General features: G+C 52.4%; 2 protein-coding genes across 4 annotated transcripts in view; both read right to left on the minus strand.

Moving 5' to 3' along the window:
* The window catches only part of LOC140400183 (REST corepressor 2-like), a 1,146,610-nt gene that overhangs the window by 85,785 nt on the left and 1,032,976 nt on the right, over positions 1-27,849 (minus strand). The window lies entirely within an intron of this gene.
* Positions 5,693-27,849, minus strand: part of LOC140399830 (trypsin inhibitor ClTI-1-like) — a 30,509-nt gene continuing 8,352 nt past the window's right edge. For 2 of the 3 annotated variants that reach the window (XR_011937897.1, XR_011937898.1), the window contains exons 2-4: positions 8,976-9,001; positions 8,758-8,870; positions 5,693-5,829 (exon numbers count right to left, since the gene is read on the minus strand). Coding sequence is in view for 1 of the 3 variants with exons in the window: in XM_072489283.1 (XP_072345384.1) it covers positions 5,754-5,829; positions 8,758-8,870; positions 8,976-9,001; positions 9,960-9,999 (255 nt within the window). In the remaining 2 variants the exon portion in view is untranslated. Of the gene's footprint in view, positions 5,830-8,757; positions 8,871-8,975; positions 9,002-9,959; positions 10,035-27,849 lie in introns of those variants that run through there. The other variant, XM_072489283.1, reaches the window with a different exon arrangement.

The following is a 27,849-nucleotide window of genomic DNA, read 5'->3' on the forward strand; positions in this document are numbered from 1 at the left end:
AGCAGAGGACCCAGAACTGATCCCTGCGGTACGCCACTGGTAACTCGGATCCAGGCTGAATATTTGCCATCCACCACCACTCTCTGACTTCTATCGGTTAGCCAGTTCGTTATCCAACTGGCCAAATTTCCCACTATCCCATGCCTCCTTACTTTGTGCAGAAGCCTACCATGGGGAACTTTATCAAATGCCTTACTAAAATCCATGTACACTACATCCACTGCTTTACCTTCATCCACATGGGGTCACGGGGATAGGGTGGAGACGTGGGCTTGGGTAGGGTGCTCTTTCCAAGGGCTGGTACAGGATCGATGGGCCGAATGGCCTCCTTCTGCACTGTAAATTCTATGATCCATCGCTGGTGTTGTGGGCGGTGAATTGGTGGGTACGTGGGTGTCAGCCAAGCTGGTTTTCACTGGAAGGTTTTGGAAATCGGACACTGTGGAGGATTGAGTTGTGGGCGAGCTGTCTCCTGGGGATTAGCGTTTTCTCTCTGCCTTGCTGGCGAAAGATGCCGCCCTGTTTTTATCTGGTTGCATTGGTCACGTACCTGGGGCATTTTGTCCTCGATCTGATCCTCAGAAGCGTGGCTGAGCATGGACTACTCTCCATTCTTGCTGCAGCTTTTGGCCTCACAGGGAAGCTGGAGCCATATTTCTCCGATCACCGGGATTCGCAGGTTTCACCGGCCGCGGGGAGTGGCTTCAGCGGGAAACCGCATTGACGAGCGAAGGGACGACAGAATCTCGCTGCCAGCGAATACCGCGGCTGGGGACTGAGTCCCTGCAGCAACGTGCCAACTCACCCCGGGGACAGTCTCAGTCAGCCAAGTGGGGCCCGTCGTGAGTGGATCAGCTTACTCATTCACAGCAGCACTCCCTCCCTCTCTCTCGCCCGTGCGGTCTATATAAGAACTGGGAGAGGGAGAAGGCAATTCAGCTCCTGGCGCACCTTCCTGCAGCGCACAATGACTTACGAGAGAGACGAGAAGTGATGAAGTCGATCCAGGCTTTATTAAGCGAGACTTGTCCCCAGCAGTTCAGCAACAGAATGAAGCAGCGGGGAGAAGCTCGGGTTCTTATACTCCGCCTTCAGGGCGGAGCCAGGGGTCAGCAGCCAACCAGGACCCGGGATCTGTCAGCCAATAGCATCACGGCTTCACAGTCCCACATGACCCCTAATACATACCACCACATTCACCCCTTGTTAAAAAGGAACCCGGCGGGGTGGTGGTTCGCATGGTGGTAGGGGTTTACAAGGCTGGCCTTGGAAGGAAAATTTCGGACATGTTACTACAGTTTTAGCCCTACACTGGGCTGTGTACAAGTTTGTGAAAACTATTTACAATATTAGCAAGAAAATGTTTTTTTTTTTTTTTTTTTGTTACAATACAACAACATTCTTGGTGTCACGCGGATGCCACGAGTCGAGCGGGCAGTCTGGTCTTCCTCGTCGATCGCCTCAGCCCCGGTGGTGGTGCAGGTGCTTGTTCAGGCGTTGTCGTCTCCGGGAGCGTTTCGGTGTTTGTTCCTGTTTTACTCCTGGGCGGGCACGGGAGGAGGACCGATCCTCCCGGGAAGGGGGCGGTCGCGGGGTGCGCCGGTGGCAGGGAGGGGATGATCGGTGTCGGGGGTGTGTGTTGCCGGCGGGCGCCAGGTCCCGCAGGGACACCGTGTCCTGTCGGCCGTCGGGGTACGCCACGTAAGCGTACTGCGGGTTCGCGTGGAGGAGGCCAACCCTCTCGACCAACGGGACCGACTTGTGCGCCCGCACATGTTTCCGGAGCAAGATGGGTCCTGGGGCCGCCAGCCAGGTCGGCAGCGACGTTCCAGAGGAGGACTTCCTGGGGAAGACAAGGAGGTGCTCATGAGGCGTTTGGTTAGTGGTGGTACACAGTAGCGACCGGATGGAGTGGAGAGCGTCCGGGAGGACCTCCTGCCACCGGGAAACTGGGAGACCCCTGGACCGTAGGGCCAGTAGGACGGTCTTCCAGACCGTGCCATTCTCACTCTCTACTTGCCCGTTGCCCCGGGGGTTGTAGCTGGTCGTCCTGCTCGAGGCTATACCCTTGCTGAGCAGGAACTGGCGCAGCTCGTCACTCATGAAGGAGGACCCCCTGTCGCTGTGGACGTATGCGGGGCAACCGAACAGTGTGAATATGGTGCCAACGGCTTTAATGACTGTGGCCGCGGTCATGTCGGGGCAGGGGATGGCGAAGGGGAAACGGGAGTACTCGTCCACCATGTTCAGGAAGTATATGTTGCGGTCGGTGGAGGGGAGGGGCCCTTTGAAATCCAGACTGAGGCGTTCAAAGGGACGGGAAGCCTTGATCAGGTGCGCTCTATCCGGCCTGAAAAAGTGCGGTTTGCACTCTGCGCAGATGTGGCAGTTCCTGGTGACTGTACGGACCTCCTCCACAGAGTAGGGGAGGTTGCGGGACTTTATAAAATGGTAGAACCGAGTGACCCCCGGTTGACAGAGGTCCTCGTGGAGGGCTTGGAGGCGGTCTATTTGTGCGTTGGTACATGTGCCGCGGGATAGGGCATCGGACGGCTCGTTCAGCTTTCCGGGACGGTACAAGATCTCATAGTTATAGGTGGAGAGCTCGATCCTCCACCTTAAGATCCTGTCATTTTTAATTTTGCCCCGCTGTGCACTATCGAACATGAAAGCTACCGACTGTTGGTCCGTGAGGAGAGTGAATCTCCTGCCGGCCAGGTAATGCCTCCAATGTCGCACAGCTTCCACTATGGCTTGGGCTTCCTTTTCCACTGAGGAGTGGCGGATTTCTGAGGCGTGGAGGGTCCGGGAGAAAAAGGCCACGGGTCTGCCCGCTTGGTTAAGGGTAGCCGCTAGAGCTACGTCAGAGGCGTCGCTCTCGACCTGGAAGGGGAGGGACTCGTCGATGGCGCGCATCGTGGCCTTTGCGATATCCGCTTTGAAGCGGCTGAAGGCCTGGCGGGCCTCTATCGACAGAGGGAAGATCGTGGACTATATTAGCGGGCGGGCCTTGTCTGCGTACTGGGGGACCCACTGGGCGTAATATGAAAAGAACCCCAGGCAGCGTTTCAGGGCTTTGGAGCAGTGGGGGAGGGGAAATTCCATAAGGGGGCGCATGCGTTCGGGGTCGGGGCCTATTATCCCATTGCGCACTATGTAGCCCAGAATGGCTAGCCGATCGGTGCTAAAAACGCACTTGTCCTCGTTGTACGTGAGGTTCAAGGCTTTGGCGGTCTGGAGGAATTTTTGGAGGTTGGCGTCGTGGTCCTGCTGATCGTGGCCGCAGATGGTTACGTTGTCGAGGTACGGGAACGTGGCCTGCAACCCGTGCTGGTCAACCATTCGGTCCATCTCCCGTTGGAAGACCGAGACCCCGTTTGTGACGCCAAATGGGACCCTTAGGGAGTGGTATAGACGCCCGTATGCCTCGAAGGCTGTGTACTTGCGGTCACTTGGGCGGATGGGGAGCTGGTGGTAGGCGGACTTGAGGTCCACGGTGGAGAAGACTTTATACTGGGCAATCCGATTGACCATGTCGGATATGCGGGGGAGAGGGTACGCATCTAGCTGCGTGTCCCTGTTGATGGTCTGACTATAGTCTACGACCATCCTCTGCTTCTCCCCGGTCTTCACGACTACCACCTGGGCTCTCCAGGGACTATTGCTGGCCTGGATTATGCCTTCCTTCAGCAACCGCTGGACTTCAGACCGAATAAATATCCGGTCCTGGGCGCTGTACCGTCTGCTCCTAGTGGCGACGGGTTTGCAATCCGGGGTAAGGTTCGCAAACAAGGACGGCGGTTCAACCTTGAGAGTTGCGAGGCCGCAGATAGTGAGTGGGGGTATTGGGCCGCCGAATTGGAATGTTAGGCTCTGCAGGTTACACTGGAAATCTAATCCCAGTAATGTGGGCGCGCAGAGTTGGGGAAGGACGTAGAGCCTGTAGTTCTTAAACTCCCTCCCTTGCACCGTTAGGTTCGCGATGCAGAACCCTTTGATCTCTACGGAGTGGGATCCTGCAGCTCGGGAAATCTTTTGCGTGCTTGGATGGATGGACAGAAAATAGCGTCTTACCGTGTCTGGGTGAATAAAACATTCCGTGCTCCCGGAGTCGATCAGGCATGGCGTCTCGTATCCGTTGACCAGCACCGTTGTTGTCGTCGTTTGGAGCGTCCGGGGCCGCGATTGATCCAGAGTCACCGAAGCCAATCGTGGTAGTAGTGTCACGGCGTTTTCTTCGGACCCCGTGGAGCCGTCGTGCTGGGGTCCTTTGTTGTCAACCAAGATGGCGGTGTCCATGAATCGCACGTGGTCGGGGGTGGACAAAATGGCCGCCCCCATGAATCGCACGTGGCTGGGGGGTCACAAGATGGCGGCGCCCGTCCTCCCCTCGTGGTGCCCGGGACCCAAGATGGCGGCACCCGCGGGTCGCACATGGGGCGCTGGGGGGAGTTGGGGAGCGTTTGGGATGTGCTGGGCTCGTTCTTCTCCGGGGATTGCGGCGACCCCCCCGGGACCGGCACACTGCCGCGTAATGGCCCTTCTTGCCGCAGCTTTTACAAATAGCTGCGCGGGCCGGGCAGCGCTGCCGGGGGTGTTTCGCTTGTCCGCAGAAATAGCAGCGGGCCCCCCCGGGATGGTCTGGCGCTTTAACCGCGCAAGCTTGCGAGGGGGGGGGAGTTTGTCGCGACGGGGGTCCACGGAGTCCAAGGGGCTGCCGCGCGGTCGGGGCCGTAGGCGCGGGCGTTTCGCGCGGCCACATCTAGGGAAGCTGCAAGGGCCCGTGCCTCTGAGAGTCCTAGCGACTCTCTTTCTAAAAGTCTTTGGCGGATTTGGGGAGAGTTCATACCTGCCACAAACGCATCGCGAATTAGCAGGTCCGTGTGTTCCATCGCATTCACCGGCGGGCAGCTGCAGCCCCGTCCCAAAATTAGCAGCGCGGCGTAGAATTCTTCTAGCGATTCTCCGGGACTTTGCCGTCTCGTTGCGAGTTGGTGGCGTGCGTAGACCTGGTTCACGGGCCGAACGTAGATGCCCTTCAGCAATGCGAGCGCCGTCGGGAAATCCTCTGCGTCTTCTATGAGAGGGTAAATTTCCGGGCTTACCCTCGAATGCAGGACCTGCATTTTCTGGTCTTCTGTGATCCGGCCGGGGGCCGTTCGGAGGTAGCCTTCAAAGCAAGCTTGCCAGTGTTTGAATACTGCTGCCGAGTTCGCTGCGTGGGGGCTGATCCGCAGGCATTCCGGGGCGATCCGGAGCTCCATAGTCCTTTAAGCTCGCTTAATAAATTGTAGCGCACAATGACTTACGAGAGAGGCGAGTAGTGATGAATTCGATCCAGGCTTTGTTAAGCGAGACTTGTCCCCAGCAGCTCAGCAACAGAATGAAGCGGCGGGGAGAAGCTCGGGTTCTTGTACTCCGCCTTCAGGGCGGAGCCAGGAGTCGGCAGCCAACCAGGACCCGGGATCTGTCAGCCAATAGCATCACGGCTTCACAGTCCCACATGACCCCTAATACATACCACCACACTTGCGCCATTCACTTCTATCCCTCACGGCCTCTAAAAGGCGGAGCGCGGCGTTCCGAATGGTGGATTTTCACACCAGGAATGTCGACAGTCGGGTAATTATTGTGCTGAGTTCCCTTGGCCCCCGTTTCCCACCCCTGGCTTGTGAAGCATTGTCACACTGGATTATTCGTATTTTAGTTATTTTATTAGCGAGATGATTACAAAGCATTTCAACAACTTTCAGTCACTGCTCCCTCTGTCCCTTTTTGCGTTTTTTGCATTTTCCTGGATATTGCATTTTGATATCCACACCTCTTAATCTGAAAGAAAATGAAAAACATGAGTCCTTTTGTTTGAACTAAGACAAGCAGCACCGTGGAAGGTGGGGGGCTAGGGTCAAATCGGCCATTCAGCAGGGTGACTGTTAACATCGAAAAGGTGTTGGTTGTTTTAAAAGAAATTAAGGCGGATAAGTCTCCTGGGCCGGATGGGATTTACCCCAGAATACTGAGGGGAGCAAGGGAGGAAATTGCTGGGGCCTTGACTGACATCTTTGTATCCTCATTGGCTACAGGCGAGAGCCCAGAGGACTGGAGAATAGCTAATGTGGTACCGCTGCTTAAGAAAGGTAGCAGTGATAATCCTGGAAACTATAGGCCGGTGAGCCTCACGTGGATAGTAGGTAGACTATTGGAGAGAATTCTCATGGACAGGGGCAGCACAGTACCACAATGGTTAGCACTGTTGCTTCACAGTGCCAGGGTCCCGGGCTCGATTCCCCGCTGGGTCACTGTCTGTGCGGAGTCTGCACGTTCTCCCCGTGTCTGCGTGGGTTTCCTCCGGGTGCTCCGGTTTCCTCCCACAAGTCCCGAAAGACGTGCTGTTGGGTGAATTGGACATTCTGAATTCTCCCTCTGTGACCCGAACAGGCACCGGAGTGTGGCGACTAGGGGCTTTTCACAGGAACTTCATCGCAGCGTTAATGTCAGCGTACTTGTGACAATGGAGATTAAAGATTTATATCCATTTGGAAACAAATGGACTCATTCGCGATAGACAGCCTGGTTTTGTGAAGGGGAGGTCGTGCCTCACTAACTTTGAGGAGGTGACAAAGATGATTGATGCAGGTAGGGCAGTGGATGTTGTCTATATGGACTTCAGTAACGCCTTTGACAAGGTCCCTCATGGCAGACTGGTACAAAAGGTGAAGTCACACGGGATCAGGGGTGAGGTGGCAAGATGGAGACAGAACTGGCTCGGTCACAGAAGGCCAAGGGTAGCAGTAGACGGGTGTTTTTCTGAATGGAAGCTTGTGACTAGCGGTGTTCCACAGGGATCGGTGCTGGGACCTCTGTTGTTTGTAGTAGACATAAACAATTTGGAGGAAAATGTCGCTGGTCTGATTAGTACGTTCGCGGATGACACCAAGGTTGGGGGAGTGCAGATAGTGCTGAGGATTAGCAGTTTCTTGGGAACAAAGCTGTTTATTGGTGTCAGTGTTCGCCTGGTGTGTTAAGTAATACACCGATCTGAGAATCTGAATATGGGCAGCGCAGCGGTTAGCACTGTGGCTTCACAGCTCCAGGGTCCCGGGTTCGATTCCCGGCTTGGGTCGCTGTCTGTGCGGAGTCTGCACCTTCTCCCCGTGTCTGCGTGGGTTTCCTCCGGGCGCTCCGGTTTCCCCCCACACGTCCCGAGAGACGCGCGGTTAGGTGGATTGGGAAGGTTTGTTTTGAGACTATCTGAGCCAGGCCGCGAGTGGATGGAGCAGAGGCAGAAATAGGGATTCACAGGAGCCGCTCCCAGAGCTCAGGGCTGGCGGAATAGTCAACACTGAAGACGGAGGAGGTGACATCGGAACGTCGGGAGAAAGGGCTACCCCGATAAGGCCACTCAGACAACTCGGTGATGGATGTACCAAGGGGAGCCTTTACTAATGTAGCATCCTGCTGTGGAACAGACTAAACTGGGGAGGGGGGGGGGGGGGGTCATATCATTATTATTATAATCAATATTCAATATCATTGCTGTTTTACCACCTGACTTGACAGAGTCACTCAGTTTCCCACTCTATCCCTCCAGCCGTATTTCACTCAAACACTCATCCAATTTCCTTTGAAATAGTTCATCCTCGCAAACTCCCATCGACCCACAGGGAAAGGGCATCCTGGTCATTATCACTCGCTGCGTTGAAGCGTATCTTCCTCACCCCTCCCCTCTCCTCCATCCCTTTCCCAAAACCTTAACTCTGTGTCCCTCAGACCTGGTACCAGGGAAATGCTTGTCCGCATCTGCGGTGACTGTCAGAACCTTGGACACAGATCGGCGAACAGCCGCAATCTCGCGAGAATGGGAGAAGAGGCGGAAGGGTATCATTTCAGCGATAATAGTCTTTATCGGTGTCACAAGTAGGCTGACATTAACACTGCGATGAAGTTACTGTGAAAAGCCCCTAGTCGCCACATTCCGGCGCCTGTTCGGGTACACAGAGGGAGAATTCAGAATGTCCAATTCACCCAACAGCACGTCTTTGGACTGTGGGAGGAAACCGGAGCACCTGGAGGAAACCCACGCACACACGGGGGAGAACGTGCAGACTCCGCACAGACAGTGACCCGAGCTGGGAATCGAACCCGGGACCCTGGAGCTGTGAAACCACAGTGCTAACCACTGTGCTATCGTGGCGCCCATTCGCACAGTCTCTCACCCAAGGACCTATCGGTAAGAAGGGAGCCTTTTGCTTTCGGGGCCCGATGATGAACATGGCGATCGTCTGAGCACCGACATATATCTTGGGGCGAGGGTCACGCCTGGGCACTGCTCCCTGGCACTGCCCCACATGCGGTACCCGAGGGGCTAAACTGCAGGCGGGGCGGGGGGTATCAGATGAATACCGGGGGGCGTTTCCACAACTCTAGCACCAGCATTCCGACGTACAAATTTACTTTTCATCCGTAATGTGGATCTTTCTGTTTTTTTTATAAATTCAGAATACCCAATTCATTTTTCCCAAGGGGCAATTGAGCGCGGCCAATCCACCTCCCCCGCACATCTTTGGGTTGTGGGGGTGAGACCCACGCAAACACGGGGAGAATGTGCAAACTCCACATGGACAGTGACCCGGGGCCGGGATCGAACCCGGGGCCTCGGCACCGTGAGGCAGCAGCGCTAACCCACTGCGCCACCGTGCCGCCCTCGTCATGTGAATCTTTACCGTGACGTTGCAGTCTGCGATGGAGGACACTTACATAGCTTCAAAGCAGAGCACACATGGGTGTGAGTAGGTGACACCGTTCGACCCGCAGATGAACCGATACGGCTTTGGACACCTCGACAGGCGAGGATACCTTTCACAGTGAGGCTTGGAGAGAACAGATTAGCAAATGAGCACCAACAAACCGACATTAAAAACTGCAGAAACGTTCAAACCAGCAGAGATAAATGTAAAAATCTTTTGACTACTAACATCATTGTCGAAAGCCGCTCCAAGGTCTGAAATAGAAACAGAGAGTTTGTTACCAGAGGTGGAAGCGCAAGCTGGCTGCTGACCGGCGAGGGAATCGCGTGCGAGACACTTTAATGAACCATATCACCGAAAATGGTTAATGCCAAGACAGCACAACTTTCCAGAAACCTGACCCTGGGCAAAAATCTCCCACAAGGTTCCTCAATCCCAACTTTGTTTGTTAAAATCCCCCAAATCAGCTCTTCGCTCTTCGAGAACATGGATCCTAGAACAGTGCAACACAGTACAGGCCCTACGGCCAACAATTTATCCGAATCTAAGATCAGCCTGACCTCCACCCCTTCAATTTACTGCTGTCCATGTGTCCAAGAGTCGCTTAAATGTCCCTATTGCCTCAGACTCCACCACCTCTGCTGGCAATGCATTCCACACACCCACCACTCTCTGTGTAAAGAACCTCTGACATCTCCCCGATACCTTCCTCCAATCACCTTCAAATTATGTCCGCTTGTGACAGCCATTTCCGCCCTGGGGAAAAGTCTCTGGCTATCCACTCTATCCATACCTCTCTTGTACACCTCTATCAAGTCACCTCTCTGCCTTCTTCGCTCCAGTGAGAAAAGCCCGAGCTCCCTCAACCTTTCTTCATAAGACCTGCCCTCCAGTCCAGGCAGCATCCTGGTAAATCTCCTCTGCACCCTCTCCAAAGCATCCACCTCCTTCCTATAATGAGGCGACCAGGACTGGACACAATATTCCAGGTGTGGTCGAACCAGAGAGGAATCCCCTTCAATACGAACGAAAGGAGGATTTCCCTCTGCTTCGGAATACGACAAATCCCCTGACCGTTTGGCTTCAGTGTTGGTAGAAACCTAGAACGCCTCTCCTGCAAACCACCATCCGTGGCCACAACGTTCCAACATTGCCTCTGAGGCGCTTTCCCAAGTTCCATTGTTATTCAGTAAGTTTCGGAATATCGCTCACCAACAAAAGCAAAAACTGCAGCAAAAGCGACAAGAAGCATTCTACTGCCCTCCTCGCCCGTTCCCGACTTGCTGGAGGTGCGCTGACCAGCTCGGGATTTATACAGCCGCGCATCCTCCTCCTGTTTCTCAAACCCATTGGCTCCTTGGGGGGGGGGCCCGATTAATCTTCTTGAATAAGTGGCGAAATAATGCTTTTTGGAACTTGTTAAGAGAACGATAATTGGCAGATCATTACCCAGGTAATTGGGTGCAATCCCAACACAGTCTCGAGCTTCAGGAGGTCGGGTTTGAATCGGCTCCAAAAGGCTCCAATCTCGGGATTGTGGTCCACAGGGAGCTTTGCAAACACATCACAGGAGCCGTTCTTAAAATCGAAACTGTTGTGGTCAAAGATGTGGACAAACCGTTCAGTATGGCCCACGCGTCTCCTCTCGATGTTGAATATTCAGGAGACCCTAAAGCAGGACAGTACCCCTATTTATTGCTCAAATCAGCTTCCAGTTAAAGCACCGTTTTCAGCAGCTTTGTCAGGAGGTCTTGTAGAAATAGTCCCTGTCCAAATGCAGCAAGACCTGGACAATATCCAGGCTCGGGGCTGACAAGTGGCAAGTTACATTCACACCACACAAGTGCCCGGCAATGACCATCTCCTACAAGAGAGAATCTAACCATCGCCCCATGACATTCGATGGCATTACCATCGCTGAATCCCCCACAATCAACACCCTGGGGTTACCATTGATCAGAAACTGAACTGGACCCAGCCACATTAATACTGTGGCTACCAGGGCAGGTCAGAGGCTGGGAATCCTGCGGAGCGTAACTCGCCTCCTGACCCCCCCCCCCCCCCCCCCCCCAAAGCCTGTCCACCATCTACAAGGCACAAGTCAGGAGTGTGAGGGAATACTCTCCACTTGCCTGGATGAGTGCGGCTCCCAACAACCCTCGAAAAGCTCGACACCATCCAGGACAAAGCAGCCCCGCTTGATTGCTCCCCCTTCCACAAACAGTCACGCCCTCCCCCACCGATGAACAAGGAGAGGTGTACAACTGTCACAAGGAATGGTGTACGGGTATCACAAGGAGAGGTGTACGGGTATCACAAGGAGAGGTGTACGGGTATCACAAGGAGAGGTGTACGACTGTCACAAGGAGAGGTGTACGACTGTCACAAGGAATGGTGTACGGGTATCACAAGGAGAGGTGTACGGGTATCACAAGGAGAGGTGTACGGGTATCACAAGGAGTGGTGTACGGGTATCACAAGGAGAGGTGTACGGGTATCACAAGGAGAGGTGTACGACTGTCACAAGGAGAGGTGTACGACTGTCACAAGGAATGGTGTACGGGTATCACAAGGAGAGGTGTACGGGTATCACAAGGAGAGGTGTACGGGTATCACAAGGAGAGGTGTACGACTGTCACAAGGAGAGGTGTACGACTGTCACAAGGAATGGTGTACGGGTATCACAAGGAGAGGTGTACGGGTATCACAAGGAGAGGTGTACGGGTATCACAAAGAGTGGTGTACGGGTATCACAAGGAGTGGTGTACGGGTATCACAAGGAGAGGTGTACGGGTATCACAAGGAGAGGTGTACGACTGTCACAAGGAGAGGTGTACGACTGTCACAAGGAGTGGTGTACGGGTATCACAAGGGGAGGTGTACGACTGTCACAAGGAGAGGTGTACGACTGTCACAAGGAGTGGTGTACGGGTATCACAAGGAGAGGTGTACGGGTATCACAAGGAATGGTGTACGGGTATCACAAGGAGAGGTGTACGGGTATCACAAGGAGAGGTGTACAACTGTCACAAGGAATGGTGTACGGGTATCACAAGGAGAGGTGTACGGGTATCACAAGGAGAGGTGTACGGGTATCACAAGGAGTGGTGTACGGGTATCACAAGGAGTGGTGTACGGGTATCACAAGGAGAGGTGTACGGGTATCACAAGGAGAGGTGTACGACTGTCACAAGGAGAGGTGTACGACTGTCACAAGGAGTGGTGTACGGGTATCACAAGGAGAGGTGTACGACTGTCACAAGGAGAGGTGTACGGGTATCACAAGGAGAGGTGTACGGGTATCACAAGGAGTGGTGTACGGGTATCACAAGGAGAGGTGTACGGGTATCACAAGGAGAGGTGTACGGGTATCACAAGGAGAGGTGTACGGGTATCACAAGGAGAGGTGTACGGGTATCACAAGGAGAGGTGTACGGGTATCACAAGGAGAGGTGTACGGGTATCACAAGGAGAGGTGTACGGGTATCACAAGGAGAGGTGTACGGGTATCACAAGGAGAGGTGTACGGGTATCACAAGGAGAGGTGTACGGGTATCACAAGGAGAGGTGTACGACTGTCACAAGGAGAGGTGTACGGGTATCACAAGGAGAGGTGTACGGGTATCACAAGGAGAGGTGTACGGGTATCACAAGGAGTGGTGTACGGGTATCACAAGGAGAGGTGTACGGGTATCACAAGGAGAGGTGTACGGGTATCACAAGGAGAGGTGTACGGGTATCACAAGGAGAGGTGTACGACTGTCACAAGGAGTGGTGTACGGGTATCACAAGGAGAGGTGTACGGGTATCACAAGGAATGGTGTACGGGTATCACAAGGAGAGGTGTACGGGTATCACAAGGAGAGGTGTACGGGTATCACAAGGAGAGGTGTACGGGTATCACAAGGAGTGGTGTACGGGTATCACAAGGAGTGGTGTACGGGTATCACAAGGAATGGTGTACGGGTATCACAAGGAGAGGTGTACGACTGTCACAAGGAATGGTGTACGGGTATCACAAGGAGAGGTGTACGGGTATCACAAGGAGAGGTGTACGGGTATCACAAGGAGAGGTGTACGGGTATCACAAGGAGTGGTGTACGGGATCACAAGGAGTGGTGTACGGGTATCACACGGAGAGGTGTACGGGTATCACAAGGAGAGGTGTACGGGTATCACAAGGAGAGGTGTACGGGTATCACAAGGAATGGTGTACGGGTATCACAAGGAGAGGTGTACGGGTATCACAAGGAGAGGTGTACGGGTATCACAAGGAGAGGTGTACGGGTATCACAAGGAGTGGTGTACGACTGTCACAAGGAGAGGTGTACGACTGTCACAAGGAGAGGTGTACGGGTATCACAAGGAGTGGTGTACGGGTATCACAAGGAATGGTGTACGACTGTCACAAGGAGAGGTGTACGGGTATCACAAGGAGAGGTGTACGGGTATCACAAGGAGAGGTGTACGGGTATCACAAGGAGAGGTGTACGACTGTCACAAGGAGTGGTGTACGGTTATCACAAGGAGAGGTGTACGGGTATCACAAGGAGTGGTGTACGGGTATCATAAGGAGTGGTGTACGGGTATCACAAGGAGTGGTGTACGGGTATCACAAGGAGGGGTGTACGGGTATCACAAGGAGAGGTGTACGACTGTCACAAGGAGAGGTGTACGGGTATCACAAGGAGAGGTGTACGACTGTCACAAGGAGAGGTGTACGGGTATCACAAGGAGAGGTGTACGGGTATCACAAGGAGAGGTGTACGGGTATCACAAGGAGAGGTGTACGACTGTCACAAGGAGAGGTGTACGGGTATCACAAGGAGTGGTGTACGGGTATCACAAGGAGAGGTGTACGGGTATCACAAGGAATGGTGTACGGGTATCACAAGGAGAGGTGTACGGGTATCACAAGGAGAGGTGTACGACTGTCACAAGGAGAGGTGTACGACTGTCACAAGGAGAGGTGTACGACTGTCTCAAGGAGTGGTGTACGGGTATCACAAGGAGAGGTGTACGGGTATCACAAGGAGAGGTGTACGGGTATCACAAGGAGAGGTGTACGGGTATCACAAGGAGAGGTGTACGGGTATCACAAGGAGTGGTGTACGGGTATCACAAGGAGAGGTGTACGGGTATCACAAGGAGTGGTGTACGGGTATCACAAGGAGTGGTGTACGGGTATCACAAGGAGAGGTGTACGGGTATCACAAGGAGAGGTGTACGGGTATCACAAGGAGAGGTGTACGGGTATCACAAGGAGAGGTGTACGACTGTCACAAGGAGAGGTGTACGGGTATCACAAGGAGAGGTGTACGACTGTCACAAGGAGAGGTGTACGGGTATCACAAGGAGTGGTGTACGGGTATCACAAGGAGAGGTGTACGGGTATCACAAGGAGAGGTGTACGACTGTCACAAGGAGAGGTGTACGGGTATCACAAGGAGTGGTGTACGGGTATCACAAGGAGGGGTGTACGGGTATCACAAGGAGAGGTGTACGACTGTCACAAGGAGAGGTGTACGGGTATCACAAGGAGAGGTGTACGACTGTCACAAGGAGAGGTGTACGGGTATCACAAGGAGAGGTGTACGGGTATCACAAGGAGAGGTATACGGGTATCACAAGGAGAGGTGTACGGGTATCACAAGGAGTGGTGTACGGGTATCACAAGGAGAGGTGTACGGGTATCACAAGGAGAGGTGTACGAATGTCACAAGGAGAGGTGTACGGGTATCACAAGGAGAGGTGTACGGGTATCACAAGGAGAGGTGTATGGGTATCACAAGGAGAGGTGTACGGGTATCACAAGGAGTGGTGTACGGGTATCACAAGGAGAGGTGTACGGGTATCACAAGGAGAGGTGTACGGGTATCACAAGGAGTGGTGTACGGGTATCACAAGGAGAGGTGTACGGGTATCACAAGGAGAGGTGTACGGGTATCACAAGGAGTGGTGTACCGGTATCACAAGGAAAGGTGTACGACTGTCACAAGGAGAGGTGTACGACTGTCACAAGGAGTGGTGTACGGGTATCACAAGGAGAGGTGTACGGGTATCACAAGGAGAGGTGTACGGGTATCACAAGGAGAGGTGTACGGGTATCACAAGGAGTGGTGTACGACTGTCACAAGGAGAGGTGTACGGGTATCACAAGGAGAGGTGTACGGGTATCACAAGGAGTGGTGTACGACTGTCACAAGGAGAGGTGTACGGGTATCACAAGGAGTGGTGTACGGGTATCACAAGGAGAGGTGTACGGGTATCACAAGGAGTGGTGTACGGGTATCACAAGGAGAGGTGTACGGGTATCACAAGGAGAGGTGTACGGGTATCACAAGGAGTGGTGTACCGGTATCACAAGGAAAGGTGTACGACTGTCACAAGGAGAGGTGTACGACTGTCACAAGGAGTGGTGTACGGGTATCACAAGGAGAGGTGTACGGGTATCACAAGGAGAGGTGTACGGGTATCACAAGGAGAGGTGTACGGGTATCACAAGGAGAGGTGTACGACTGTCACAAGGAGAGGTGTACGGGTATCACAAGGAGAGGTGTACGGGTATCACACGGAGAGGTGTACGGGTATCACAAGGAGTGGTGTACGGGTATCACACGGAGAGGTGTACGGGTATCACAAGGAGAGGTGTACGGGTATCACAAGGAGAGGTGTACGGGTATCACAAGGAGAGGTGTACGGGTATCAGAAGGAGTGGTGTACGGGTATCACAAGGAGAGGTGTACGGGGATCACAAGGAGAGGTGTACGGGTATCACAAGGAGAGGTGTACGGGTATCACAAGGAGAGGTGTACGGGTATCACAAGGAGAGGTGTACGGGTATCACAAGGAGAGGTGTACGGGTATCACAAGGAGTGGTGTACGGGTATCACAAGGAGAGGTGTACGGGTATCACAAGGAGTGGTGTACGGGTATCACAAGGAGAGGTGTACGGGTATCACAAGGAGAGGTGTACGGGTATCACAAGGAGAGGTGTACGACTGTCACAAGGAGAGGTGTACGGGTATCACAAGGAGAGGTGTACGGGTATCACAAGGAGTGGTGTACAGGTATCACAAGGAGAGGTGTACGGGTATCACAAGGGGAGGTTTACGGGTATCACAAGGAGAGGTGTACGACTGTCACAAGGAGAGGTGTACGGGTATCACAAGGAGAGGTGTACGGGTATCACAAGGAGTGGTGTACGGGTATCACAAGGAGAGGTGTACGGGTATCACAAGGAGAGGTGTACGGGTATCACAAGGAGAGGTGTACGACTGTCACAAGGAGAGGTGTACGGGTATCACAAGGAGAGGTGTACGGGTATCACACGGAGAGGTGTACGGGTATCACAAGGAGTGGTGTACGGGTATCACACGGAGAGGTGTACGGGTATCACAAGGAGAGGTGTACGGGTATCACAAGGAGAGGTGTACGGGTATCACAAGGAGAGGTGTACGGGTATCACAAGGAGAGGTGTACGGGTATCACAAGGAGAGGTGTACGGGTATCACAAGGAGAGGTGTACGGGTATCACAAGGAGTGGTGTACGGGTATCACAAGGAGTGGTGTACGGGTATCACAAGGAGAGGTGTACGGGTATCACAAGGAGAGGTGTATGACTGTCACAAGGAGAGGTGTACGACTGTCACAAGGAGTGGTGTACGGGTATCACAAGGAGAGGTGTACGACTGTCACAAGGAGAGGTGTACGACTGTCACAAGGAGTGGTGTACGGGTATCACAAGGAGAGGTGTACGGGTATCACAAGGAATGGTGTACGGGTATCACAAGGAGAGGTGTACGGGTATCACAAGGAGAGGTGTACGACTGTCACAAGGAGAGGTGTACGACTGTCACAAGGAGTGGTGTACGGGTATCACAAGGAGAGGTGTACGGGTATCACAAGGAGAGGTGTACGACTGTCACAAGGAGAGGTGTACGGGTATCACAAGGAGTGGTGTACGGGTATCACAAGGAGGGGTGTACGGGTATCACAAGCAGAGGTGTACGACTGTCACAAGGAGAGGTGTACGGGTATCACAAGGAGAGGTGTACGACTGTCACAAGGAGAGGTGTACGGGTATCACAAGGAGAGGTGTACGGGTATCACAAGGAGAGGTGTACGGGTATCACAAGGAGAGGTGTACGGGTATCACAAGGAGAGGTGTACGGGTATCACAAGGAGAGGTGTACGGGTATCACAAGGAGAGGTGTACGGGTATCACAAGGAGAGGTGTACGGGTATCACAAGGAGAGGTGTACGGGTATCACAAGGAGAGGTGTACGGGTATCACAAGGAGAGGTGTACGGGTATCACAAGGAGAGGTGTACGACTGTCACAAGGAATGGTGTACGGGTATCACAAGGAGAGGTGTACGGGTATCACAAGGAGTGGTGTACGGGTATCACAAGGAGAGGTGTACGGGTATCACAAGGAGAGGTGTACGGGTATCACAAGGAGAGGTGTACGGGTATCACAAGGAGAGGTGTACGGGTATCACAAGCAGAGGTGTACGACTGTCACAAGGAGAGGTGTACGGGTATCACAAGGAGAGGTGTACGACTGTCACAAGGAGAGGTGTACGGGTATCACAAGGAGAGGTGTACGGGTATCACAAGGAGAGGTGTACGGGTATCACAAGGAGAGGTGTACGGGTATCACAAGGAGAGGTGTACGGGTATCACAAGGAGAGGTGTACGGGTATCACAAGGAGAGGTGTACGGGTATCACAAGGAGAGGTGTACGGGTATCACAAGGAGAGGTGTACGGGTATCACAAGGAGAGGTGTACGGGTATCACAAGGAGAGGTGTACGGGTATCACAAGGAGAGGTGTACGACTGTCACAAGGAGAGGTGTACGGGTATCACAAGGAGAGGTGTACGGGTATCACAAGGAGAGGTGTACGGGTATCACAAGGAGAGGTGTACGGGTATCACAAGGAGAGGTGTACGGGTATCACAAGGAGAGGTGTACGGGTATCACAAGGAGAGGTGTACGACTGTGGACTTGGAGGTGAGTAGTTAGTTTAAAAGCACTTACCTTTGCAGGAGCAGCCCTTTGGATTTCGGCGGGAACCGGAAGTTCGACCTCTGGCAAGTGCCCCCCCCCCCCCCAATAAATTCTGGTGGAGAGGAAACCCGAGACACTACACGTGTAGTGTCTCCCACCCGCCCTCCTCCTCTAACCTAATAATAAGACCCATTGGTGTAAGGTAAGTGCCATATTATATTATTATATTATTAGCATTGTGCAGGTCAAGGATTGGAGGTGGAGGAGCAGTCTCTGTCAGCGAGGGAACCTGAGAACATCTCAGAAGGTAAGCAAGTGATTTTTACTTTTATACCTGTTTTTCAAATTGTGTGTGTCGGGGGAAACTGAAGTGACATCACAGAAAAGTTGTGACCTGAGTGGCTGGTTGGGATTCTAACCTAAATTTTTTTGAGTATTTGGGATCTAATTAAACATAATAACTTAATTATAATTTAGAGGATATCTAAGCCAGAGATCGGAGAATATTATAGTTAGCTATCGCATTTCTATTAGAAATCTAGTGCTAGGAAACAGATAGTTGACAGTAACTTTGAAATTTAAAAAAAGTATTTAAAAAAAAAAAAAAAAAGACAAATTTTAATTTTAATTAATTGACGCAATGTCAGTTAGAGGGGTGCTGTGCTCTGACTGTGAGATGTGGCAGGTCCGGGAGGCTTCCAGTGTCCCGGATGGCTTCATCTGCAGAAAGTGCACCCAACTGCAGCTCCTCACAGACCGCATGGTTCGGTTGGAGCAGCAATTGGATGCACTTAGGAGCATGCAGGTGGCGGAAAGCGTCATAGATCGCAGTTATGTAAGTGTGGTCACACCCAAGGTGCAGGCAGAGAAATGGGTGACCACCAGAAAGGGCAGGCAGTCAGTGCAGGAATCCCCTGTGGTTGTCCCCCTCTCGAACAGATATACCCCTTTGGATACTGTCGGGGGGGATAGCCTATCAGGGGAAAACAGCAGCAGCCAGAGCAGTGGCACCACGGCTGGCTCTGATGTTCAGAAGGGAGGGTCAAAGCGCAGAAGAGTAATAGTTATAGGGGACTCTATAGTCAGGGGCACAGATAGGCGCTTCTGTGGACGTGAAAGAGACTCCAGGATGGTATGTTGCCTCCCTGGTGCCAGGGTCCAGGATGTCTCCGAACGGGTAGAGGGAATCCTGAAGGGGGAGGGCAAACAGGCAGAGGTCGTTGTACATATTGGTACTAACGACATAGGCAGGAAGGGGCATGAGGTCCTGCAGCAGGAGTTCAGGGAGCTAGGCAGAAAGTTAAAAGACAGGACCTCGAGGGTTGTAATCTCGGGATTACTCCCTGTGCCACGTGCCAGTGAGGCTAGAAATAGGAAGATAGAGCAGACAAACACGTGGCTAAACAGCTGGTGTAGGAGGGAGGGTTTCTGTTATCTGGACCACTGGGAGCTCTTCCGGGGCAGGTGTGACCTGTATAAGATGGACGGGTTGCATCTAAACCGGAGAGGCATAAATATCCTGGCCGCGAGGTTTGCTAGTGTCACACGGGAGGGTTTAAACTAGTATGGCAGGGGGGTGGGCACGGGAGCAATAGGTCAGAAGGTGAGAGCATTGAGGGAGAACTAGGGAATAGGGACAGTGTGGCTCTGAGGCAGCGCAGACGGGGAGAAGTTGCTGAACACAGCGGGTCTGGTGGCCTGAAGTGCATATGTTTTAATGCAAGGAGCATTACGGGTAAGGCAGATGAACTTAGAGCTTGGATTACTACTTGGAACTATGATGTTGTTGCCATTACAGAGACCTGGTTGAGGGAAGGGCAGGATTGGCAGCTAAACGTTCCAGGATTTAGATGTTTCAGGCGGGATAGAGGGGGATGTAAAAGGGGAGGCGGAGTTGCGCTACTTGTTCAGGAGAGTATCACAGCTATACAGCGAGAGGACACCTCAGAGGGCAGTGAGGCTATATGGGTAGAGATCAGGAATAAGAAGGGTGCAGTCACAATGTTGGGGGTATACTACAGGCCTCCCAACAGCCAGCGGGAGATAGAGGAGCAGATAGGTAGACAGATTTTGGAAAAGAGTAAAAACAACAGGGTTGTGGTGATGGGAGACTTCAACTTCCCCAATATTGACTGGGACTCACTTAGTGCCAGGGGCTTAGACGGGGCAGAGTTTGTAAGGAGCATCCAGGAGGGCTTCTTAAAACAATATGTAAACAGTCCAACTAGGGAAGGGGCGGTACTGGACCTGGTATTGGGGAATGAGCCCGGCCAGGTGGTAGATGTTTCAGTAGGGGAGCATTTCGGTAACAGTGACCACAATTCAGTAAGTTTTAAAGTACTGGTGGACAAGGATAAGAGTGGTCCGAGGATGAATGTGCTAAATTGGGGGAAGGCTAATTATAACAATATTAGGCGGGAACTGAAGAACATAGATTGGGGGCGGATGTTTGAGGGCAAATCAACATCTGACATGTGGGAGGCTTTCAAGTGTCAGTTGAAAGGAATACAGGACAGGCATGTTCCTGTGAGGAAGAAAGATAAATACGGCAATTTTCGGGAACCTTGGATGACGAGTGATATTGTAGGCCTCGTCAAAAAGAAAAAGGAGGCATTTGTCAGGGCTAAAAGGCTGGGAACAGACGAAGCCTGTGTGGCATATAAGGAAAGTAGGAAGGAACTTAAGCAAGGAGTCAGGAGGGCTAGAAGGGGTCATGAAAAGGCATTGGCAAATAGGGTTAAGGAAAATCCCAAGGCTTTTTACACTTACATAAAAAGTAAGAGGGTAGCCAGGGAAAGGGTTGGCCCACTGAAGGATAGGCAAGGGAATCTATGTGTGGAGCCAGAGGAAATGGGCGAGGTACTAAATGAATACTTTGCATCAGTATTCACCAAAGAGAAGGAATTGGTAGATGTTGAGTCTGGAGAAGGGGGTGTAGATAGCCTGGGTCACATTGTGATCCAAAAAGACGAGGTGTTGGGTGTCTTAAAAAATATTAAGGTAGATAAGTCCCCAGGGCCGGATGGGATCTACCCCAGAATACTGAAGGAGGCTGGAGAGGAAATTGCTGAGGCCTTGACAGAAATCTTTGGATCCTCGCTGTCTTCAGGGGATGTCCCGGAGGACTGGAGAATAGCCAATGTTGTTCCTCTGTTTAAGAAGGGTGGCAGGGATAATCCCGGGAACTACAGGCCGGTGAGCCTTACTTCAGTGGTAGGGAAATTACTGGAGAGAATTCTTCGAGACAGGATCTACTCCCATTTGGAAGCAAATGGACGTATTAGTGAGAGGCAGCACGGTTTTGTGAAGGGGAGGTCGTGTCTCACTAACTTGATAGAGTTTTTCGAGGAGGTCACTAAGATGATTGATGCAGGTAGGGCAGTAGATGTTGTCTATATGGACTTCAGTAAGGCCTTTGACAAGGTCCCTCATGGTAGACTAGTACAAAAGGTGAAGTCACACGGGATCAGGGGTGAACTGGCAAGGTGGATACAGAACTGGCTAGGCCATAGAAGGCAGAGGGTAGCAATGGAGGGATGCTTTTCTAATTGGAGGGCTGTGACCAGTGGTGTTCCACAGGGATCAGTGCTGGGACCTTTGCTCTTTGTAGTATATATAAATGATTTGGAGGAAAATGTAACTGGTCTGATTAGTAAGTTTGCAGACGACACAAAGGTTGGTGGAATTGCGGATAGCGATGAGGACTGTCTGAGGATACAGCAGGATTTAGATTGTCTGGAGACTTGGGCGGAGAGATGGCAGATGGAGTTTAACCTGGACAAATGTGAGGTAATGCATTTTGGAAGGGCTAATGCAGGTAGGGAATATACAGTGAATGGTAGAACCCTCAAGAGTATTGAAAGTCAAAGAGATCTAGGAGTACAGGTCCACAGATCACTGAAAGGGGCTACACAGGTGGAGAAGGTAGTCAAGAAGGCATACGGCATGCTTGCCTTCATTGGCCGGGGCATTGAGTATAAGAATTGGCAAGTCATGTTGCAGCTGTATAGAACCTTAGTTAGGCCACACTTGGAGTATAGTGTTCAATTCTGGTCGCCACACTACCAGAAGGATGTGGAGGCTTTAGAGAGGGTGCAGAAGAGATTTACCAGAATGTTGCCTGGTATGGAGGGCATAAGCTATGAGGAGCGATTGAATAAACTCGGTTTGTTCTCACTGGAACGAAGGAGGTTGAGGGGCGACCTGATAGAGGTATACAAAATTATGAGGGGCATAGACAGAGTGGATAGTCAGAGGCTTTTCCCCAGGGTAGAGGGGTCAATTACTAGGGGGCATAGGTTTAAGGTGAGAGGGGCAAAGTTTAGAGTAGATGTACGAGGCAAGTTTTTTACGCAGAGGGTAGTGGGTGCCTGGAACTCACTACCGGAGGAGGTAGTGGAGGCAGGGACGATAGGGACATTTAAGGGGCATCTTGACAAATATATGAATAGGATGGGAATAGAAGGATACGGACCCAGGAAGTGTAGAAGATTGTAGTTTAGTCGGGCAGTATGGTCGGCACGGGCTTGGAGGGCCGAAGGGCCTGTTCCTGTGCTGTACATTTCTTTGTTCTTTGACTGTCACAAGGAGAGGTGTACGGGTATCACAAGGAGAGGTGTACGGGTATCACAAGGAGAGGTGTACGGGTATCACAAGGAGAGGTGTACGGGTATCACAAGGAGAGGTGTACGACTGTCACAAGGAGAGGTGTACGGGTATCACACGGAGAGGTGTACGGGTATCACAAGGAGTGGTGTACGGGTATCACACGGAGAGGTGTACGGGTATCACAAGGAGAGGTGTACGGGTATCACAAGGAGAGGTGTACGGGTATCACAAGGAGAGGTGTACGGGTATCACAAGGAGAGGTGTACGGGTATCACAAGGAGAGGTGTACGACTGTCACAAGGAGAGGTGTACGGGTATCACAAGGAGTGGTGTACGACTGTCTCAAGGAGTGGTGTACGGGTATCACAAGGAGTGGTGTACGGGTATCACAAGGAGAGGTGTACGACTGTCACAAGGAGTGGTGTACGGGTATCACAAGGAGTGGTGTACGGGTATCACAAGGAGTGGTGTACGGGTATCACAAGGAGTGGTGTACGGGTATCACAAGGAGAGGTGTACGACTGTCACAAGGAGAGGTGTACGGGTATCACAAGGAGTGGTGTACGGGTATCACAAGGAGTGGTGTACGGGTATCACAAGGAGAGGTGTACGGGTATCATAAGGAGAGGTGTACGGGTATCACAAGGAGAGGTGTACGGGTATCACAAGGAGTGGTGTACGGGTATCACAAGGAGAGGTGTACGGGTATCACAAGGAGAGGTGTACGACTGTCACAAGGAGAGGTGTACGGGTATCACAAGGAGTGGTGTACGGGTATCACAAGGAGAGGTGTACGACTGTCACAAGGAGAGGTGTACGGGTATCACAAGGAGTGGTGTACGACTGTCTCAAGGAGTGGTGTACGGGTATCACAAGGAGTGGTGTACGGGTATCACAAGGAGAGGTGTACGACTGTCACAAGGAGTGGTGTACGGGTATCACAAGGAGTGGTGTACGGGTATCACAAGGAGTGGTGTACGGGTATCACAAGGAGTGGTGTACGGGTATCACAAGGAGAGGTGTACGACTGTCACAAGGAGAGGTGTACGGGTATCACAAGGAGTGGTGTACGGGTATCACAAGGAGTGGTGTACGGGTATCACAAGGAGAGGTGTACGGGTATCACAAGGAGAGGTGTACGGGTATCACAAGGAGAGGTGTACGACTGTCACAAGGAGAGGTGTACGGGTATCACAAGGAGAGGTGTACGGGTATCACAAGGAGTGGTGTACGGGTATCACAAGGAGTGGTGTACGGGTATCACAAGGAGAGGTGTACGGGTATCACAAAGAGAGGTGTACGGGTATCACAAGGAGAGATGTGCGGGTATCACAAGGAGAGGTGTACGGGTATCACAAGGAGAGGTGTACGGGTATCACAAGGAGAGGTGTACGACTGTCACAAGGAGTGGTGTACGGGTATCACAAGGAGAGGTGTACGGGTATCACAAGGAGTGGTGTACGGGTATCACAAGGAGAGGTGTACAACTGTCACAAGGAGAGGTGTACGGGTATCACAAGGAGAGGTGTACGGGTATCACAAGGAGAGGTGTACGGGTATCACAAGGAGAGGTGTACGGGTATCACAAGGAGAGGTGTACGGGTATCACAAGGAGAGGTGTACAACTGTCACAAGGAGAGGTGTACGGGTATCACAAGGAGTGGTGTACGGGTATCACAAGGAGAGGTGTACGGGTATCACAAGGAGAGGTGTACGGGTATCACAAGGAGAGGTGTACGGGTATCACAAGGAGAGGTGTACAACTGTCACAAGGAGAGGTGTACGGGTATCACAAGGAGTGGTGTACGGGTATCACAAGGAGAGGTGTACGGGTATCACAAGGAGTGGTGTACGGGTATCACAAGGAGTGGTGTACGGGTATCACAAGGAGAGGTGTACGGGTATCACAAAGAGAGGTGTACGGGTATCACAAGGAGAGATGTGCGGGTATCACAAGGAGAGGTGTACGGGTATCACAAGGAGAGGTGTACGGGTATCACAAGGAGAGGTGTACGACTGTCACAAGGAGTGGTGTACGGGTATCACAAGGAGAGGTGTACGGGTATCACAAGGAGTGGTGTACGGGTATCACAAGGAGAGGTGTACAACTGTCACAAGGAGAGGTGTACGGGTATCACAAGGAGAGGTGTACGGGTATCACAAGGAGAGGTGTACGGGTATCACAAGGAGAGGTGTACGGGTATCACAAGGAGAGGTGTACGGGTATCACAAGGAGAGGTGTACGGGTATCACAAGGAGAGGTGTACGACTGTCACAAGGAGAGGTGTACGGGTATCACAAGGAGTGGTGTACGACTGTCTCAAGGAGTGGTGTACGGGTATCACAAGGAGTGGTGTACGGGTATCACAAGGAGAGGTGTACGACTGTCACAAGGAGTGGTGTACGGGTATCACAAGGAGTGGTGTACGGGTATCACAAGGAGTGGTGTACGGGTATCACAAGGAGTGGTGTACGGGTATCACAAGGAGAGGTGTACGACTGTCACAAGGAGAGGTGTACGGGTATCACAAGGAGTGGTGTACGGGTATCACAAGGAGTGGTGTACGGGTATCACAAGGAGAGGTGTACGGGTATCACAAGGAGAGGTGTACGGGTATCACAAGGAGAGGTGTACGACTGTCACAAGGAGAGGTGTACGGGTATCACAAGGAGAGGTGTACGACTGTCACAAGGAGTGGTGTACGGGTATCACAAGGAGAGGTGTACGGGTATCACAAGGAGAGGTGTACGGGTATCACAAGGAGAGGTGTACGACTGTCACAAGGAGTGGTGTACGGGTATCACAAGGAGAGGTGTACGGGTATCACAAGGAGAGGTGTACGGGTATCACAAGGAGAGGTGTACGGGTATCACAAGGAGAGGTGTACGGGTATCACAAGGAGAGGTGTACGACTGTCACAAGGAGAGGTGTACGGGTATCACAAGGAGAGGTGTACGGGTATCACAAGGAGAGGTGTACGGGTATCACAAGGAGAGGTGTACGGGTATCACAAGGAGAGGTGTACGACTGTCACAAGGAGAGGTGTACGGGTATCACAAGGAGAGGTGTACGGGTATCACAAGGAGAGGTGTACGGGTATCACAAGGAGAGGTGTACGGGTATCACAAGGAGAGGTGTACGGGTATCACAAGGAAAGGTGTACGGGTATCACAAGGAGAGGTGTACGGGTATCACAAGGAGAGGTGTACGGGTATCACAAGGAGAGGTGTACGACTGTCACAAGGAGAGGTGTACGGGTATCACAAGGAGAGGTGTACGGGTATCACAAGGAGAGGTGTACGGGTATCACAAGGAGTGGTGTACGGGTATCACAAGGAGAGGTGTACGACTGTCACAAGGAGAGGTGTACGGGTATCACAAGGAGAGGTGTACGGGTATCACAAGGAGTGGTGTACGGGTATCACAAGGAGAGGTGTACGGGTATCACAAGGAGTGGTGTACGGGTATCACAAGGAGAGGTGTACGACTGTCACAAGGAGTGGTGTACGACTGTCACAAGGAGAGGTGTACGGGTATCACAAGGAGTGGTGTACGGGTATCACAAGGAGAGGTGTACGACTGTCACAAGGAGTGGTGTACGGGTATCACAAGGAGTGGTGTACGACTGTCACAAGGAGAGGTGTACGGGTATCACAAGGAGAGGTGTACGACTGTCACAAGGAGTGGTGTACGGGTATCACAAGGAGTGGTGTACGGGTATCACAAGGAGAGGTGTACGGGTATCTCAAGGAGTGGTGTACGGGTATCACAAGGAGAGGTGTACGGGTATCACAAGGAGAGGTGTACGGGTATCACAAGGAGAGGTGTACGGGTATCACAAGGAGAGGTGTACGGGTATCACAAGGAGTGGTGTACGGGTATCACAAGGAGAGGTGTACGGGTATCACAAGGAGAGGTGTACGGGTATCACAAGGAGAGGTGTACGGGTATCACAAGGACAGGTGTACGACTGTCACAAGGAGAGGTGTACGGGTATCACAAGGAGAGGTGTACGGGTATCACAAGGAGAGGTGTACGGGTATCACAAGGAGAGGTGTACGGGTATCACAAGGAGAGGTGTACGACTGTCACAAGGAGAGGTGTACGGGTATCACAAGGAGAGGTGTACGGGTATCACAAGGAGAGGTGTACGGGTATCACAAGGAGAGGTGTACGGGTATCACAAGGAGAGGTGTACGGGTATCACAAGGAGAGGTGTACGGGTATCACAAGGAGAGGTGTACGGGTATCACAAGGAGTGGTGTACGGGTATCACAAGGAGTGGTGTACGGGTATCACAAGGAGAGGTGTACGGGTATCACAAGGAGTGGTGTACGGGTATCACAAGGAGAGGTGTACGGGTATCACAAGGAGTGGTGTACGGGTATCACAAGGAGAGGTGTACGGGTATCACAAGGAGTGGTGTACGGGTATCACAAGGAATGGTGTACGGGTATCACAAGGAGAGGTGTACGGGTATCACAAGGAGTGGTGTACGGGTATCACAAGGAGAGGTGTACGGGTATCACAAGGAGTGGTGTACGGGTATCACAAGGAAAGGTGTACGGGTATCACAAGGAGAGGTGTACGGGTATCACAAGGAGAGGTGTACGGGTATCACAAGGAGAGGTGTACGGGTATCACAAGGAGAGGTGTACGGGTATCACAAGGAGAGGTGTACGGGTATCACAAGGAGTGGTGTACGGGTATCACAAGGAGAGGTGTACGGGTATCACAAGGAGAGGTGTACGGGTATCACAAGGAGTGGTGTACGGGTATCACAAGGAGAGGTGTACGGGTATCACAAGGAGAGGTGTACGGGTATCACAAGGAGAGGTGTACGGGTATCACAAGGAGAGGTGTACGGGTATCACAAGGAGAGGTGTACGGGTATCACAAGGAGTGGTGTACGGGTATCACAAGGAGAGGTGTACGGGTATCACAAGGAGAGGTGTACGGGTATCACAAGGAGAGGTGTACGGGTATCACAAGGAGAGGTGTACGGGTATCACAAGGAGAGGTGTACGGGTATCACAAGGAGAGGTGTACGGGTATCACAAGGAGACGTGTACGACTGTCACAAGGAGAGGTGTACGGGTATCACAAGGAGAGGTGTACGGGTATCACAAGGAGAGGTGTACGGGTATCACAAGGAGTGGTGTACGGGTATCACAAGGAGAGGTGTACGGGTATCACAAGGAGAGGTGTACGGGTATCACAAGGAGAGGTGTACGGGTATCACAAGGAGAGGTGTACGGGTATCACAAGGAGAGGTGTACGGGTATCACAAGGAGAGGTGTACGGGTATCACAAGGAGAGGTGTACGGGTATCACAAGGAGTGGTGTACGGGTATCACAAGGAGAGGTGTACGACTGTCACAAGGAGAGGTGTACGGGTATCACAAGGAGTGGTGTACGGGTATCACAAGGAGAGGTGTACGGGTATCACAAGGAGAGGTGTACGGGTATCACAAGGAGAG

This window comes from Scyliorhinus torazame, chromosome 24, assembly GCF_047496885.1.
Source record: "Scyliorhinus torazame isolate Kashiwa2021f chromosome 24, sScyTor2.1, whole genome shotgun sequence".
In the NCBI taxonomy this organism is placed as follows: domain Eukaryota; kingdom Metazoa; phylum Chordata; class Chondrichthyes; order Carcharhiniformes; family Scyliorhinidae; genus Scyliorhinus; species Scyliorhinus torazame.